The sequence below is a fragment of the Periophthalmus magnuspinnatus genome, chromosome 4, assembly GCF_009829125.3.
Source record: "Periophthalmus magnuspinnatus isolate fPerMag1 chromosome 4, fPerMag1.2.pri, whole genome shotgun sequence".
Classification (NCBI taxonomy): Eukaryota; Metazoa; Chordata; class Actinopteri; order Gobiiformes; family Gobiidae; genus Periophthalmus; species Periophthalmus magnuspinnatus.
This window is the reverse complement of record NC_047129.1, coordinates 27,196,095-27,213,781: the sequence shown is the minus strand read 5'-3', so window position 1 is coordinate 27,213,781 and position 17,687 is coordinate 27,196,095. Positions and strand designations below refer to the sequence as shown.

The following is a 17,687-nucleotide window of genomic DNA, read 5'->3' as shown; positions in this document are numbered from 1 at the left end:
AATAGTACTTTCTTTTATATTACCCTGTGATCTTATATCTGTGTGATCTCTCAGTCGTCCAGGTAGGTTGCATAGTGGTCCATGGGCCTGTACAGTACTAGTTTATGTGGTCTTATATTTGTTCTGATGTATATTTACTTCGATTTAATCTATACCTCAAAAAAACTACCTTGAAACTACCTTGAATGTAAAGTTATTGTTGTTTAAAGGTCCTATATAACACAAAATGGACTCTTGTGAGCTTTAAGTCATGTTATAATGCTGTTACCTCATCAAAAACACACCTGGAGTTATGTTTTGTTTCATTTGCACATGTCTGAGTAATCCTTTATTATTAGTTTGTTCTCCAAAGCTCAAAACACTCTTGTGATGTCACCTTTCAACTTTAGTTTATTAGAGATTGGCAACTGCAGGGGCAAAATCAAATCCAAATGATTCTAGTGAAGGTGTGTGGAGTTTCAAAACGCAGTGGAGCACTTCCTGTATTACCACATGATGACATCACAAGGTGGAACAGAGTGTTTTGAGAGACGAATTCAGACTAAACATGCAGGGTTTGTGTGTTAAACATGTGAATGAAACAAAACACATTACAACATAGATCAGAAAATAGCATAATATTAAACTTGTCGGCGTTGTTGCATTGTGCGTGTGCATGTTTTGGATTAATTATTCAGTGTAAAACGACGCGTAATGCTATAATACTTATTCAAAGGCCTATTATTAGTACTATACATTAGCATTATTTGTGCATCATTTCAAAGGCGTCTCGGGTTGGTATGGCTGCACGGTGGAGAGGCGCAGAGGCCGTTAGTTTGCTCTTCTGTGGACTAAAGTGCTTCTGTCAGTATGTGTGAGTGAGATAGTAGAGGGAAGGTGGATAGGAGGAGAGAGGAGGAGAGGAAGGAGGAGTTTGTTGTTGTGGGACGGGCCTAGAGCTATATGCAAATCACTGAAGCGGGGCTGTACATGTGAGCGAGCGTGTCCTGTCAGCTGTCACTTAAAACTACCAACACATAAACACAACTATATCTGATTTGTTAAGTAACACTTGGTTTGAAAGATTGACACGAGCTAAAGTTGAATTTGATATGCTAGTCATGTTTGAACCTCCGTTTGGATTAATGTAATAGGTAGGTCTAGATATTTTGCTTTTTTTTGATTATTTAGACTCATTTTGTGTAATCCAAAAAGCGATTGGCGATGTTTTAAAAGTGCATAAACTTCACGAGGCTCATTCTGACAATTCCAGTCGTCAAATTGCCTCCATTTCAGAAAATCTCTCTGGAGCAAGAAGCTATTGTTAGTAGCCTTGTTTAAACTGCTTCAGTACATCAGTTCTTGCATATTTGCTTTTCACTGTGTCACTCCATTTCCTCACACATCCGATATGTTCTACTAAAACTATAGCTAATCACAATAACAATGCCCCACAACAGTCAAACATATATATTTTTTTGTGGTTGACTAAATCTGTTATGGATTTAGCACATTTCTTTTTGCTCTAAAGCTTAAAAAGAATCATTTAATCAATGGGTAGAGATCAGGGCTGTGCAATTAATCCCATTTATAATCAGTATTGCACATTGAAAATACAATAGGCCCTTTTCACGGAGCAGCCGGGCTAGTTTCAGTTCTCAAAAAAAGTGTGGAGCGCTAAAATAAATCAATATTCAAATACCAGGCAGCAGACAGCAAGTTACAGACAGATCATCGCAGACGGCATGTTTAGACTTTTACTGCAATGTAAATACTTCACCGGAGGAAGTTTCTGTGTTTAGAAAAGCAGGTATTTGTGTTGTGAAGCTAATGCAAATGCTAAGTTAATGAGTGATGCTAAAATAGCGCGACAAACTGAATGGGTTTGCACAGAAAAACAACTGACGTGTCATTAGATCTGCTTTTATGAAGTTGTTTTGTTCTGTTTTGAGGTTTACATTAGGTTAGCATTAGCTTTGAGACGCAAATACTGTATTTTCCGGAGTACAAGTCGCACCAGCTAAAAATGCATAATAATGAAGAAAAAAGCGCAACTTATAATCCGGACAATATGGTACCTGCTTTTATCAACACACCGATTAATCGTTTACATTGTCTTAAAGGTTTTAACATGTTGTCTGTGATCATCTGTAATTCGCTGTCCGCTGTTGGATGTTTAAATATTGATTTATTTTAGCAAGACTCTGCTAAATCCTCATAGACAATGAATAGTGGGGAAAGAGAGAACCAAACTAGCTGGCAAAAAGGGCCTACTGCCTCTGAAAACGTGGAGCAAAGACACTTTTTTAAGTCACAAAACATTGCTAATATAATACGTTAGGGCTATACGTTCTTGAAGGGTAAATGTTGACAATGTACTGTAGAAGAAATCATTTTAATTAAACGCTAAATAACTGCGGTAAGGATGTTTGCTATGGTTTCGCACTCAGACTTTTCTGCTCCCTGTGCGCTAACCCTCTCCTGTGTGTGTTGTGTTGACAGATGAGGCGTACCAGAAGTAGTAGTTATTATAAAGTATTACTGGATTAAATCTGAAGTGCACAGGCGCGTTGCTCTAACTGCTCTCCTCTGTGTGTTGAATTATTTCACTAAGTCTTGACCAAAACTAAATCACCCGTACTCGCCCTAACCGTCTCCTCTGCGTGTGTGCTGTGTTGACAGATGAGGCATACCAGAAGTTGGCGATGGAGACCATGGAGGAGCTGGACTGGTGTCTGGACCAGCTGGAGACAATCCAGACCTACCGCTCTGTTAGCGACATGGCCTCCAACAAGGTAAGGCTCACGCTGGTGTTTTACTACAGACTACAGCTGCGATGGTGAAGTTTGTGCTCGGTATATTTAGAAATGATTGGGATTTGGCTCACCGTCGGATGCAGGATGTGGTATGTTGGCTTAGAAAACAGATGGTAAAGTTTGATTGTGTAAGTCTTCTGCTGGTCTCCGTGGAGATGTGAATTTTTTTTTTTTTTTTTTGTCTGGCTCAAAATTTCCTGCAGTATAGAATTAAACATCTTTCCTGTTTTGTTTTGGGTTTTTTTTTTGTTTTTTTTTGCTCTAATTGAACTTGTTGAATATGCATCGTTATTGTGCATGATGAGGCCTCTTCATAGAGCTGACCTGTAACTTGGTCTGGTAGCAGGTGGGTTTATGGCAGGTTTAATGCCATACTGGAATATTCAGATCAAAGCAATACCAGGGAGATAAGTAAGTGGCATACCCTTCAGGTGAGTGCCTCTTTAAATAGTCCAGTCAGGTTCATCTGGTTTTCCGATAATGTATTTTAATATTCTTTTTTTTTTTTTTTTTTTTTTTTTTAAACTTTAGTTTTTTTGTACCTGACAGTTTCAAATATTCAGTAGCGCTCTTCCTCAGAGTGGTCACGTGATGTTGCGGTAGAGGCAGGACGACAGCGCCATCGCACAGTCCGACTTCTTTAAACCGGGACGAGGGGGCTTTTTCACTCTCACACACCTCGGATACTGTCCTGAAGAAGTTGGATTGTAGATGGCGCTGTCGTTCTACCTCCACCGCTAGGAAAACCTGTTTAAATCAGCCCACGTCAACCATACGTCCCAGCATCATCATGTGACCACGCTGAGGAATCAAAACCACTTGAAAACAAACTAAACCTAGACAAGATTCATATTGTTCTAAAACATTGTGCAATATTATGTATGTTTTGTGAACTCAGTACCACGGCATTCTTGCTCATATGATTAAACGTTAACCCTTGAAAGAAAATAACAAACGTTCAATCAATCTGATCAATATTCATATACTGTCTGATAAATGTCTATTACTGCTTCTATTTATGAGACGCCTTATAGAAATGTGTGGTCATTTTAAATATCATATAGTCATGGGCGACAGTAGCTCAGTTGGTAGAATGTTTATCCTGATCTGAACGTTGGCGGTTCGAATCCCGCTCCAAAAGTAAACATCATTGGTTGTTTTGGCGGTGCAATTCAGGCTCCCACAGATAAATGCTGTTGTTGTGTCCTTGGGCTAGACACTTCGCCACCTCGCCTCCAGCGTCCTTTGTAAACTGGTGTATAAATACGTGTGTGAATAGGTGAGTGGTTCCTTGACGTAAAGCGATTTGAGTGCCTTGAAGGTGAAAAAGCGCTATATAAACTGCGTGACCGTGGCTATCGTATGTAACACTGAGTTCCTTAGGTCCATGAATTGCAGATATCTCCTCTTGCGTTCTCTCTATATTAAACCTCCTCCTTGCGCCTGTACCTCGTCGCATAAACTTTGCATGACCTTAACAATGATAGTGTGAGAAGCACGGAGGTCCGGCAGGGGTGGGGCCAGCGCTGGTGTTTATTTCGAGTCCGCCCGAGTGCTCCGTGGGGTGGGTTACTCATCTGCGCTCATCCCCTCACAGCTGCACCGGCTCCAGTCTGTTTGCTTCTTTAGACAAGCGCTCGTGAGTACAGTTGAGAAAGTGTCTGGTTCAGTCCTTTTATCTTTGTGATAAACATGTTTTCGACACCAGTCACTTTAATGTTCATACGTCATCGGCAGTAGTATGTATAGTCTGCATCATGGGTTGGTATTTGTTTATATAGACTAGTGTATTATGAATACTCATCATTGCAAAGGAATTAGTGACTTTGAAGTTGATTAGATGAAAAGAGCATTATACAACTTTTCTGGTAGCGAGTCTGCCAATAAACTTTATAAGGAAGTAGACTAAGGGAGCGCAACGTCACCCATAGCGTTCGGCTCCAGCTAAATTAAGCTAATCGAGGCTAGCGGTTATAAGGATGGATTTAGAGTCGAGGTCCGTATTTGGAATTCCACCCATGAGTATCATAGCAACCAAAGAGCCAATCAGGAGCGAGGCTGTTGAATGGCTGTTTCCCAGCTTAGCAACGCTGTCAATCAAACCTGCTGCTAATGCTAACAGGAGCGATTAATGTTGATCTACGGGCCAAATAGAGACATAAAAATACTGGGATCGTGTATATTTGGTTAATATGAACATTTTAAAACCAAATGATGGGGCTGACAGCAGCAGTTACAGAGAGAGAAGCGACAGTTTTTCAAATTAATTTAATACCAGATCACGTGACTGCGTAAGGCTAAAGACGAGCCGCACCAGAACTGAGACGGGAAAGAGGCTTTTAGCTGTTTTGCTTCACAAAAATGGAATACACTCCAAGGAAAAGCAAAACTGGGCACGCTGGTGACACAGTTGCAATGTAATAATCTGTTAACAAACTTTTATACTCATACCTGCACTTGTTTTTGATGTTTTATATGGATTTATTTGTTTTAGATTGTTTTTTTCTGTTTGTATTGTATTTTAAACAGGGCGCCCATGAAAAAGAGCCCAAGTGCTCTCATTGGGTCCCTCTGTATAAATAAAGATAAATAAAATAAGTTGATGGAGCCAGAAACGCACCGATGCTCACTTCCTGTTTGAAACACGACAACTAGCGAGTTAGCTATGTCCATTTATATATACAGTACAGCTTATTGGTCAGCCACAGCTTGTCTTCATGGAGATGTTATTCGCATAGATTCAGATATTCCACAGAGGGACATTAAAATTTCATCCAATTACAGGTGTTTTTATTGCTAGAAAATACATGCATTCATACAGTGAGTGGGCTCGCCTCTCGACAGATCTAACATGTAGCGTGGACAGGTGGTGGTAGCATTTGTCTCCATGTGTTTGTATCGTGGCACAGTGGTTGAGTGGTGCCTCAGAACAAGAAAGTGTTAGGTTTGATTCCAGGTGAGGGCTTTTTTTTGAGACGTTTGTGTGTTCTCGCCATGTTGAGGTATACTAAACTACAGCATGCATAACAGATAATCCCCCAGCTAGGTACTCCCGATTATCAATGTGTTCATGGGTTTTTGTGGGATTTAACAATTGCTTATCACTGTGGCAACCCATGGATCTAATCAGAACAACATATTTCCCTATAGTAGACATCCAAGTGCATGCCTAACTTCATCGTATCCATGTTGGTTTATTTATAATGATGCACCATTGAAATACAAGATAAAAAAGTGCAAAGCTAGATCTGCACAGAGTTTTGTAAGCATGTAAACTGAACTCTGTGTAAAACAAATACATTGATTCAATCTGCACTGCTGTGGTTGAGTGCTCTGTGCATTTGCAGCGATGATGTGCACCAAGGTTCACTTCCTCCTTCTTGCGTAAAGAAACCAGGAAGTGAAAAGCAGGTGGCATCAGCAGTTTGATTTTGATAAGAAAATACTATACTCAGAAGTGTGAGTAAGAAAATGTGCTAAACCTTACCGTAATGCACAAAAATAGAATGAAGAACTACAAAAATGCAGACTGCCATTTATTTCATTTTTGCAGCCTTATTGAAATATACTTAATATGCTAATTTTGCACATCTTCAAAACAACAACTGTGATGTTATTCATAGCACTATCATGTATATACACTATTTTCTGATCTATGTTATAATGTTTTCTCCTCAAAAACACACATTCACATGTTTAACACACAAACCCTGCATATTTAAACTGAGTTCTTCTCTCAAACATAAAACACTCTGTTCCACCTTGTGATGTCATGTGGCAAAACAGGAAGTGCGCCACTGTGTTTTTAAACTTCATTCACTTTCACTAGAATCATTTGGTTAATTTCACCACTGGAATTGCCAAACGCTACTGGACAAAAGGTAAACGGTGGCTGTTAAGTTGAAAACTACCACTTCATGACATCACAAGGTGGAACAGAGCATTTTCAGCTTTGGGGATGTAGACAGAATAATAATAAAAGGTTGCTCAAACATGTGTGAATGAAACAAAACAGAACTCCAGGTATGTTTTTGAGGAAGTAACAACATTATAACATGACTTAAACTTCACAAGAGTCAATTTTGTGTAACATCGGACTTTTAAAATTTACATACTTGTTTGAAAAAAAAGATACAAACCAATACTTGATTTTGGACTACAGATTATTGCTAATTGCACATTTTTAACATATTTCTCCTGCCATAGTTAAATAAAGATCCTCCACCGTCCTCATGTAGGTTGAAAAAAAAAAAAAAAAAAGGTCGTCTTTCCGCAAATCTGACGTGTAACTTGGCCTTGAAGATTCACCTGTCACCTTTCAATTGAATGCCATCCTGTGAAACATTTTAGCCAGAGCAATAACATCTTTTTATGATTCACCGAATATTTACTATCGTCACGCATCACTCATTCACCCTTCGACCACTCATCCAGCTATGGCACGAAAGCAAAACACACTGACGTCAAAAAGTGACTGATTTCCTCTGAACTGCTGACATTGCTTTGGATCTAGATTAAACATGAAGTAGTCCAGAGTATTTTCTACCAGGAGGTGATCTTGTAAGAAAATGACATGTGCGGTTGTCAGGGTTACAGTAACAGTTTTCCGTGTTGTTATTGGTCAGAGAAGTGGACAACAGGAAGTGAGCATTCCGGGACTAACCCAAAGACAATAAACACGAGGAGGAAGATGTTGTGTTTTTAAAGAGGCACAAGGACTGCTGCTTCCTGCACACTTCCTGCTTCTGTCTACCATTTCTCTCATTCTCTCTCTCTTGCCCTCCCCCTCTATCTATCTATCTATCTATCTATCTATCTTCCGCTTTTCTCTCTCTCTATTGCTATCTTTCCTTTTTCCTTCTCTCCCTCTCTGTCTCTCTCTGTTTTCTTCCCTCTATCTACCTTTCTTTCTCTCTTTATCTCTACCTTACTCCCGCTCTCCCTCTATTCATCTCACTTACTTTCTCTCTCATCCATCTCCCATCTATCTATTTATCTATCTATCCACCTTTCTCTCCCTTCTCTCAATTTCTCTTTTCCTTTCTGTCTCTCTTTTTCTTGCCACCTCTCTTCCTTTCTTTCTCTCTAGCTCACTCTATACAGCTCTCTTCCTTTCTTTCTCCCATCTATCTATGTGTCCCTCCCTCTCTCTCCTTCTCTCTTTCTCTCCCCACTAAAGTCTTTCTCTTACCCTCTCTCTCCAGTCCCTCTCCTTTGTTCCTCTTTCTCCTCCCTTCTCCCCCCTCTTTCCCTTACTGTCTCCCCGCACGACCTCCTTCTCTCTCTCCCTTACTCTACCCCCTCTCTTTCTCTCCCTTACTCTATCTTCCCTCTCTCTCTCTCACTCTCTCTCTTACTCAGCCCCTCTCCCTCTCTTTCTCCCTTACTCTGTCCCCCCTCTCTCTCTTACTCTATCCCCCTCCCTCTTTCTCCCTTACTCTATCCCCCTCTCTCTCGCTTGCTCACTCTATCCCCCCTTTTCTCTCCCTTACTCTATCTTCCCTCTCTCTTTTTCTCTCTCTCTCTTACACTTTCCCCCTCTCTCTCTCTCGCTCCCTCACTCTATCCCCTCTCTCTCTTACTCTATCCCCCCTCTCTCGCTCTCTCTTACTCATATCCCTCTCTCTTTCTCCCTTACTCTACCCCCCCTCCCTTACTCTATCCCCCCCTCTTTCTCTCCCTTCTCTCTCTCTTTCTTTCTCTCTCCCTTCTCCCTCTCTCTCCCTTACACTACCTCCCCCCTCTCTCCCCCTCCCTCCCTCTCTTGAGTGTATACATCCCATAATCCCGCGCTCATGTCTCATGTTTGTTTACATATCATCCGTGCTGTCGTCATCTGGTCCCAGTTCAGACACATATTATGGTGAAAATGATGAAGTGCCGTCTGCTTGTCTAAATGAACAGGCCGAGTTAAAAGTACTGTCACTTTATAGAACTGCTGAAAAAGTAACGGCCCTAAACACACATGAAAGGCTCTATAAATACTGTGCTTGATAAACTACACTATTTGAACTGCGGTTAAAATGTATATTTCATGGTAAAGTGCAGTGTAATAAACAGGAAAAACTCACGCCTCCATCTTTGAGTCTGACATTATCACATCCACATCTGAAAAACACCAACTGTCTTTATCCACCTTATTCACTCCACAGTTTTACTTCTGATGCTGCTGCTAACTCATATTTAACTCATATTTAACTCATATTTAACTCACATTTAACTCATATTTCACTCACATTTAACTCATATTTAACTCACATTTAACTCATATTTAACTCACATTTAACTCACATTTAACTCACAGTTAACTCTTATTTAACTCACATTTAACTCTTATTTAACTCACATTTAACTCATATTTAACTCACAGTTAACTCTTATTTAACTCACATTTAACTCTTATTTAACTCACATTTAACTCATATTTAACTCACAGTTAACTCTTATTTAACTCACATTTAACTCTTATTTAACTCACATTTAACTCATATTTCACTCACATTTAACTCATATTTCACTCACATTTAACTCATATTTCACTCACATTTAACTCATATTTCACTCACATTTAACTCATATTTCACTCAGATTTAACTCATATTTAACTCACATTTAACTCTTATTTAACTCACATTTAACTCATATTTAACTCACATTTAACTCTTATTTAACTCACATTTAACTCATATTTCACTCACATTTAACTCATATTTCACTCACATTTAACTCATATTTCACTCACATTTAACTCATATTTCACTCACATTTAACTCATATTTCACTCAGATTTAACTCATATTTCACTCAGATTTAACTCATATTTAACTCACATTTAACTCATATTTAATTCACATTTAACTCACATTTAACTCATATTTAATTCACATTTAACTCACATTTAACTCTTATTTCACTCACATTTAAGTTTGTGTTGGCTCTTCTTGTTAAGAGGGAATCCCATTTATTTAAATGTAGAAAAGAAAAACTATTATATGAAGTAGGTTGATTTGTTTAAAATGTCAGGTACACAGCTACTACTACTCCTATTACTCCTACTACTACTACTACTACTACTACTACTACTACTACTACTACTACTACTACTACTACTATTACTCCTACTACTACATGTACTAGCAGGGCTACTACTACTACAACACACAACACACATAGTACCAGGACAAGTCTGGACACACCCTCATGTATTATTTTTACTACTTTCTACATTTTAGATACATACAGAAGACATCAAATGTAAGAAGCAAGATATTTGGAACTACGCAGTAAAAAATAAATAAATTAAATAACTCTACCAAATATTTTTTTGACAAAACAAAGGGTGGCTACTTTGAGGATGTAAATATAAAATATATTTTTAAAAATCAGTAGAGTTGTTTACCTTTTTTATTGCTACATAATTCCATATATCTTACTTCATACATTTGATGTCTTCTGTATGTATATAAAATGTAGAAAGTAGTAAAAATAATCCATACCATTTATTACCATCGATATTTTAGCCATCACTGATTTCCATATATATGTATTTCCGGATTTTATAAGTCGCTCTGGAGTATAAGTCGCACCAGCCAAAAAATGCATAATAATGAAAAAAAAAAAAAGGACAATAAGTCACATTTTTGGGGAAATTTATTTTACAAAATTTACAAAACAGACATTTTATTTAAATAGCAGTACAGCACACTAACACAACACTTTTATATTTATTCAGCTGCATGAAGCATAGACAGAACTGAACACGTGTCTGGTTCGTTAACGTAAGATATTAACAGTTAATCAGATAAATAAAGCATAAAAAACAAGCAAACAAGTTTACTCTGGATCTCACTCCAAATCACTAAATCCATTGAATTCTTCATTCTCGGTGTCACTTCTGAAAAACTCTGGAGATAGAAGAAGCGTCACTTCCTCTTCTGCGTGGCATCAGACTCAGCAGAATACGATTTTCTTTTAAGGGGCATTTTTGTTCAGTCTTTCTCAGAAGTCTTTTAAATTACCGTACTGTTGAAATTTCTATAAGTCGCATCTGAGTATAAGTCGCACCCCCGGCCTATGCAAAAAAGTGCGACTTATAGCCCAGAAAATCGGTACTCTTCGATAATTACTACTTCTATTGCTGCTACTACTTCACTATACTAAAATACTTTGTCTCTAGCATCTCAGGTCAGGTACAATACGCTCATAGTTCACCAGAAAATGTTGAAAATAAGATCTAATGCTTTAGCTGAGAGGAGCTAGCTCGATGCGTCAGTCCCTCCTCGGTGAGCTAGATGTGCAAAATGTCACAATGTTTCTTAACCCCGTCCCAACAGCCGTAAAGCCGCCAAGCTCCGATTTATGGAACAAAAGCCTTATCTCATCAGGGTTTACACAGCGCTTTAACACTGTGGCAATCACTGTGAAGTTGGCAGGGTGAAACGTTCAGACAGATACCAGAACTGTCCAAAATGTTGAGCTAATAAAGAAAATGAAAGACTTGCCTTTATAATGTAGCAATGAAATGATCGTCATCTGCGCAGAAAGTCCCATGTGATGAGTAAGATTTGGCTGTGAAGAATAGTAGAGCATGTAATCCATTAGTTAGGAGGAAGTTTGGGTAGGTGACTGTTTCAAATAACTCCCTTTTGACCCAATTCTTGTATTTTTACATTTACTACAGTGAGTTAATTGACAAAATTGCTTCAGTTTTCTCTAAAAATTATGGGTGTTTTTACTGCGCTGAAAAACAGAGACAAACATCCTTACTCGGAGCAAGCTCGCATCTCCACAAACCCGACTGAGAATGCTCCGAAAGTATGGTTTTAAATTTATAGCTGCTGACTTTCCACCTCCAGAAAGTTGCTGTCACTTTAAGATTGTGACCTTGCCTTATGTACTGATATTATGCATTTTCATTTACTTGTTAGCGTTACTATAGCAACAACACATTTTTCACATATCCTTGTATTATTTTGCTAATTACTAAAGCAGTTTACATAAATCTAGCCCGTTATGTCACATTAAAAAGACATAAAATGGTTAAATAAATCGCTTTTGTGTATATAGCCTACATTAAAGTTACTATATTACACAAAATTGACTATTGGGAGCTTGCTGTTGCTTGAGTTGGAGCACTTCCTGTATCACCACATGACATCACAAGTGGAACAGAGTGTTTTCAGTTTGATAGAAGAACTAAGAAGAAGAAGAAATGAAACAAAACACAACTCCAGGTGTGTTTTTGATGAGGAAACAACATTATCGTATGTCAATGTAGGTCAGAAAATAGAGTAAATAGGCCCCACAGTTACTTTAAACTATTGCGTGTTTCTCCTCCTTAAACTTTACTTTAAAACTTTACCAGAACACGCTAATATCATGTTTGCAGTTTTCATTACAACATCCTTATCTCGTCCACTCACACGCCCCTCCTCACCTGTCTCCTGTCACCTACTTCACCCCTTACACAAGTTCTGTCCCATTTATCATTCCATCTGACCTGAATATGCCTTATCCTGTACCATAAACCGTACGCTAACGTGCCGACCACCTCCTCTGTTTGGGGTAAAAACAGCATTAACGTAGCGAGGCTATGAAACCAGAACGCTCCCGGGTGTAAGGCGAGACTGTGCCTTCAAGGCCAAACTCAGGGCACAAGGTCTAAAGAAGGACTTACTGTACGTGACTGTCCGTTATATTATGTATGTCCAAAAAGGGTCAAGGACGCTTTGAAGGTGCCGCAGCGTTCAACATTTTGACATCACCCATTTTTAGTTAGCGTAATGTTAAATCAACGCAGATTTTAAGACGGTAGTTACTAAATTAAACGTTCTGTACCGCATTTTTTTCCACATATTTGACTAAAGTTTATCTTGCCCCAGTACAGATATATTGGATAAGCAGCTGTCGAAAATGTCAAAATAAGTCTACTGCGCGCCGTCTCGCGTCTAATCGTAAAGCGTTTGAATGTCCGATCATCAGGAGGTGCACGTTAGCATGCTAGTTATTGAGGCGCACGTTAGCATGCTACCATCACGGCAAAACGAACTCATAGACAGTATAAAGAAGTGGACTAAGTGAGTGTGACGTCACCCACAGCGTTAGGCTCCAGTCAAATTAAGCTAATGGAGGCTAACGGTTATACGGACGAATTTGGACACGAGTTCCATATTAGCAATTCCGACCGCGAGTATCATAGCAACCAAAGAGCCAATCCAGTGAGTGAGGCTGTTGAAGGTAACGCCCCTTCCCGCCCGTTTTGCTGGTTTAGCCGGAAGTGGGCGCTTAGCAATGCTGTGTTGTGGAATTTCTAATAGTCAAAAAGTCTTAAAGATATAAAAATCAACAGAGAAGTTGTCTTGAATCAAGAATGCCATAACAGCTGTCAATCAAGCCCGTTGCTAACGCTAGCGGAAGTGACGTCAGGGAAAGAAGGTGCCTGATTTGTCTGGTAATAATATTAATATCTTGATTTACGGAAATAAAAATACCAGGATTATGTAAAGTGGGTTAATACTCTGACAGTTATGGAGAGAAGGGCGTCCACGCTCACTTCCTGTTTGAAATGCGGCGACTAGCGCGTTAGCTATGTCCATTTATATGTACAGTCTATGGTGCTATTACAGTCTATTGTTTTTGCGCTATTGCCAAAAACGTGGTGGGTTAAATATACAGGTTTTGTGTGTTAAACATGTGTGAACGAAACAAAACACAACTCCAGGTCTGTTTAGATGAGGAAACATTATAACATAGATCAGAAAATAGCGTGATATGGACCCGAAAAAGTTTGCGAATCCCTGGAGCCTCATATTTTTCCTTGCACAGTGTTGTATTTTATTATTTTGTATGCATTTTTGTATCTTAACTCTCTTCAAACTGCGTTCTAACAGTTAAATAGTTTGATTTAAGCTTATTTTTGTATTTATTTTGTCTATATTTCAATTGCATGTTTTTCTTTTCTTATCTTGAAGTTTGCGAATCCCTGAAGCAACTGTCTAATGTAAGATTAACTGACCGTGACAGAGGGCTGGAAAAGTAAATCATTTTGGAGAAAAAGGAGAAGAAACAGCACGTATTTTATTAAGGCTTGCGTTTGTGTAGTTTTTGTCCAAGTTTCTGTCAGTTTTAGTTGAAAAGGGTCAACTCAAAAGCTGAGCATCTGTCTATTCCGAGAAGCACAGCGTCGCTAATATGGAGACACTAGGGCCAGTTGTGCAAGAAATTAGAACATTTTTGAAGCATTAACAACGTAAGCAAGATGTCTTTTTATCCCTTGTTTATTTTCTTATTTACTTTGCCTGGGATGTTCCACAGTATGACTTTAAACTTGTTATTTTGAATGTATTGGTGGTGTTTCGTTGATGAAAAGCACCTTGAAAACATGTATTCTTACTGTGAGTGGGGTTACCTCTCCACAGATTTGACTTGTAACGTGGCCTGGTACGGTCCACCTGTTTATCTTCATGGAGATTTGTTCAGGTTTAATGCTGTACTGTGGAACATTCCCGGCAAAGCAATAACAACTTCATGGAGACAAGTTTTACTCGCCCTCCCAAACGTTTTACCTTTACTTGTGTAATTTCTTGGACCAAAACTTTGTCTTTTTACTTGGGGCGACAGTAGCTCAGTCGGTCGAGTGTTTGTCGACTGACGCAAAGGTTGGTGGTTCGAATCCCGCTCTCAACATAAACGTCATTGGTTGAGCGGTGAGATCCACTAACGTACAGGTTGACGGTGCGATTCCAGCTCCCACAGATGACTGCTGTTGTTGTGTCCTTGGGCAAGACACTTAACCCACCTCACCCCCAGAGTCTGTGTACACTGGTGTATGAATGTGTGTGTGAACGGGTGAGTGGTTCCTTGATGTAAAGCTGACTATTTATTTAAGTAACATAGTCATATTATTTTAAAGTAACTGTACTATTACTTAAGGCCACTCTACCCACCTCTGACTCTCAATTTCTTTAAGAAGTTTCAAAAAAATGTCCTCATGCTATAGCCAAACAGATCTCTATAAAACAACATAAAGCAACATAAAAAAAACATCATAAAACATGTCTATTTTGTCACACTTATTGCACCATTTTAGATCTATGTTATAATGTTGTTTCCTCATCAAAAACATACCTGGAGTTTTGTTTCATTCACACATGTTCAACACACAAACCCTGCATATTTAAACTGAGTTCTTCTCTCAAACTGAAAACGCTCTGTTCCACCTTGTGATGTCATCATGTGGTAATACAGGAAGTGCTCCACTGTGTTGTTTTTTTTTTTAAATCCGCACACCTTCACTAGCATCATTTGGATAATTTCAGCGCTGGGCTTGCCAATCTCTGCTGAACAAAAGTTAAAATGTAGCTGTTAAGTTGAAAACTACCACTTCATGACATCACAAGGTGGAACAGAGCGTTTTAAGCTGTGGAGATGTACACAGACTAATAATAAAGGGTTACTCAGGTATGCTCCAGGTGTGTTTTTGAGAAGGTAACGGCATTTTAACATGTCTTAAAGCTCACAGCAGTCAAGTTTGCGTAATATAGGAGCGTTAAACTTTCACCTAGATCCATTCCTCCTTTAACTCCAGATCTCTGCCTGGAAATCTTCCACAGCTGCCTGTAAAAGCACGTCCCGAAACGCAGGAAATGCCCACATCTTTCTACACCGTGGATCCTATTGACAGTGTAAACCAGATATACTGTGGCAGTCAGCTAGAGTGACATGCAACACGTTACACAGGGGGCGGAGCTTACCCCCACGAGGGATTGTGTGACCCCGCCCCCTTCTCTCACGCACTCGCACACACAGAGGTCTAGTCCCAAAGCGGAGACGTGAAGGCAGTCATTGGAACCGTGGCAGACACATGGACAACATATAGTTTTGTACCCATGTGGAGAAGGACAGTTTGAATTTCAACATGGGAGCGTGCTGTTTCGACAAGAAGGAGAGGAAACTCGGGAAGCTCAATGGATGGAGGAAGGTCGGTGGAAAACTTTTTTGAATGTTGTTTCGAAGCTGATATCGTTTGTGAGTGTTGGGAATTGTTGTTGAACTGTTGCAAAATTGTAAAGAATAGCTGAAATCCTTTGGAAGATTAGAACCAAGAGTAGTTTTCTTTTTAATACGATGTGCTTGTCGTTATTTTGTTGGGAGTTTTGTTAAGACTATTGGCGGAGGAAGCTTTTATAACTTGTTAAACTTGAAAAAAACTCTGTACTCGTTTAGCTCGGACCTTTTAAGTACTTTTGGAAACAGTTTTAACAGCAGCTTTTCAACTTATTGCTCTGAAATAGTTAGACGCAAAGATAGACAGATAGATACTTCAAATGCACTTATATGTCCGTGCATGCAGTATTTAATTTTTGGAAGAAATTGCACAAAAAATGACACAAATTTGATTTGATTTGGCAATTATTTGGTCTAACTAATGCATTTTTTTTTTTTGTCTGTGTTTTTTTGTCGACTCCCCATTGAAATTAAGAGACAAATTATGATTTTGTAACTTTTTGTAACTAATTTGGTCATTATTAGATCTTACATTTGTTCAAAATTACTCAAATTATGATTTTTGTAAATGTTTTATTTAGGGAAAAATATTGCACAAAGAATTCCGCAGATTTTACTAACTTAGGTACTTTTTTTTTTTTTTTTTTTTTTTTTTTTTTTTGCACATGTTGAACTTTCACTGCCCTTCTCTTCGCTTTATCAAACGTAGCTTAACCGGTAAACTGCCCTGTCCTCAGCCTCCACCTCTACGGTACAAATGAATCACTTTTCATTTCTTCGTCTCCTGTTGTTTTTGTGGTCTTCTTCAAAAGCCCGTCTGCTCTTTTCTTTTCGCCCCAAACGCAGAGGTGAAGACGCAGACAGATTGAGTGAGTCAGAGAGAGCCGGTGCTGTTTCACTATAGAGTCAACCCACATACGCACAAGGCACACGCAATTTTCCAAATCTCTACCCATTTATGTCATTCAAGTGTCCGATATTACTTAAACGTACGTATGTGTCATGTGGGAGAGCCGGCTAAATGGCTAACGGGCGCTTTTATCTCAAAGATGAAGGGATTAGGTCATTTCACTGTGACCCAATTTTAACGATAATTTGATTTGTGTGTAAATGTTGTGTTTGAGGTTTGTAGTATTGCACAAAACACAAATTTTAAAGTATTTTTTTCTGGTTTTACTGTCACTTTTTGAATTAAAACCAAACGCTAGCAGTGGTGGAAGAAGTACTCGGGTTTGTTACTTAAGTAAAAGCACAGATACCTGAGCAAAAATATCCTAAAGTAAAAGTATCACATGAAAAAAAGAACTTAAATAAAAGTATTAGAGTACCTGTTTAAAAAAGTACTTAAAGAGTAAAAAGTGAAAGTAATTTGGGCTGATTTTGTGCTTTATAATGCTACAAATGTAGTGATTTTGTGCTTTTTTTTGTGCTGATTTGTGCTGAATTTGTGGCTGAATCAATCAATCTGCCTGTTTTTTTGTTTATATTTTTGCATATTTTGTTTTGTCAAGTTATGAAGTTGATAAAAATAAACCCTCAGCCTTTTCAGCAGGTCTTAAACGATAATAAGAAATACTTTTACTTTTCAGTCCAGTTAAAAAAACATAGTGAAGTAGAAAGTGCAAATAGTTTCTCTCAAATGTAGTGAAGTAAAAGAAAATTTAAGTAAAGTACAGATAGCTACAATTCATGCTCAAGTACAGTATTTTACTACTATTACTTTGTTACGTTCCACCACTTAACGCAAACTTTTAAATTCTCAACATTCAAAATTGCTTGAACAACAGTATTTGTTTAACTAGTCCAAAAATATAACCGATGACACATTTTTGAATCAAACTTTGACTGTATAAAATGCCAATACTGAGTTTGTAACGTGTTTAGACT

General features: G+C 38.6%; 1 protein-coding gene across 3 annotated transcripts in view; it reads left to right on the top strand.

The window, feature by feature from the left end:
• pde4ba (phosphodiesterase 4B, cAMP-specific a) overlaps positions 1 to 17,687 on the top strand; it is a 224,040-nt gene that overhangs the window by 188,969 nt on the left and 17,384 nt on the right. For 2 of the 3 annotated variants that reach the window (XM_055221043.1, XM_033965773.2), the window contains exon 6: positions 2,662 to 2,774. In XM_055221043.1, the coding sequence (XP_055077018.1) occupies positions 2,662 to 2,774 (113 nt within the window). Of the gene's footprint in view, positions 1 to 2,661; positions 2,775 to 15,640; positions 15,775 to 17,687 lie in introns of those variants that run through there. The other variant, XM_033965774.2, reaches the window with a different exon arrangement.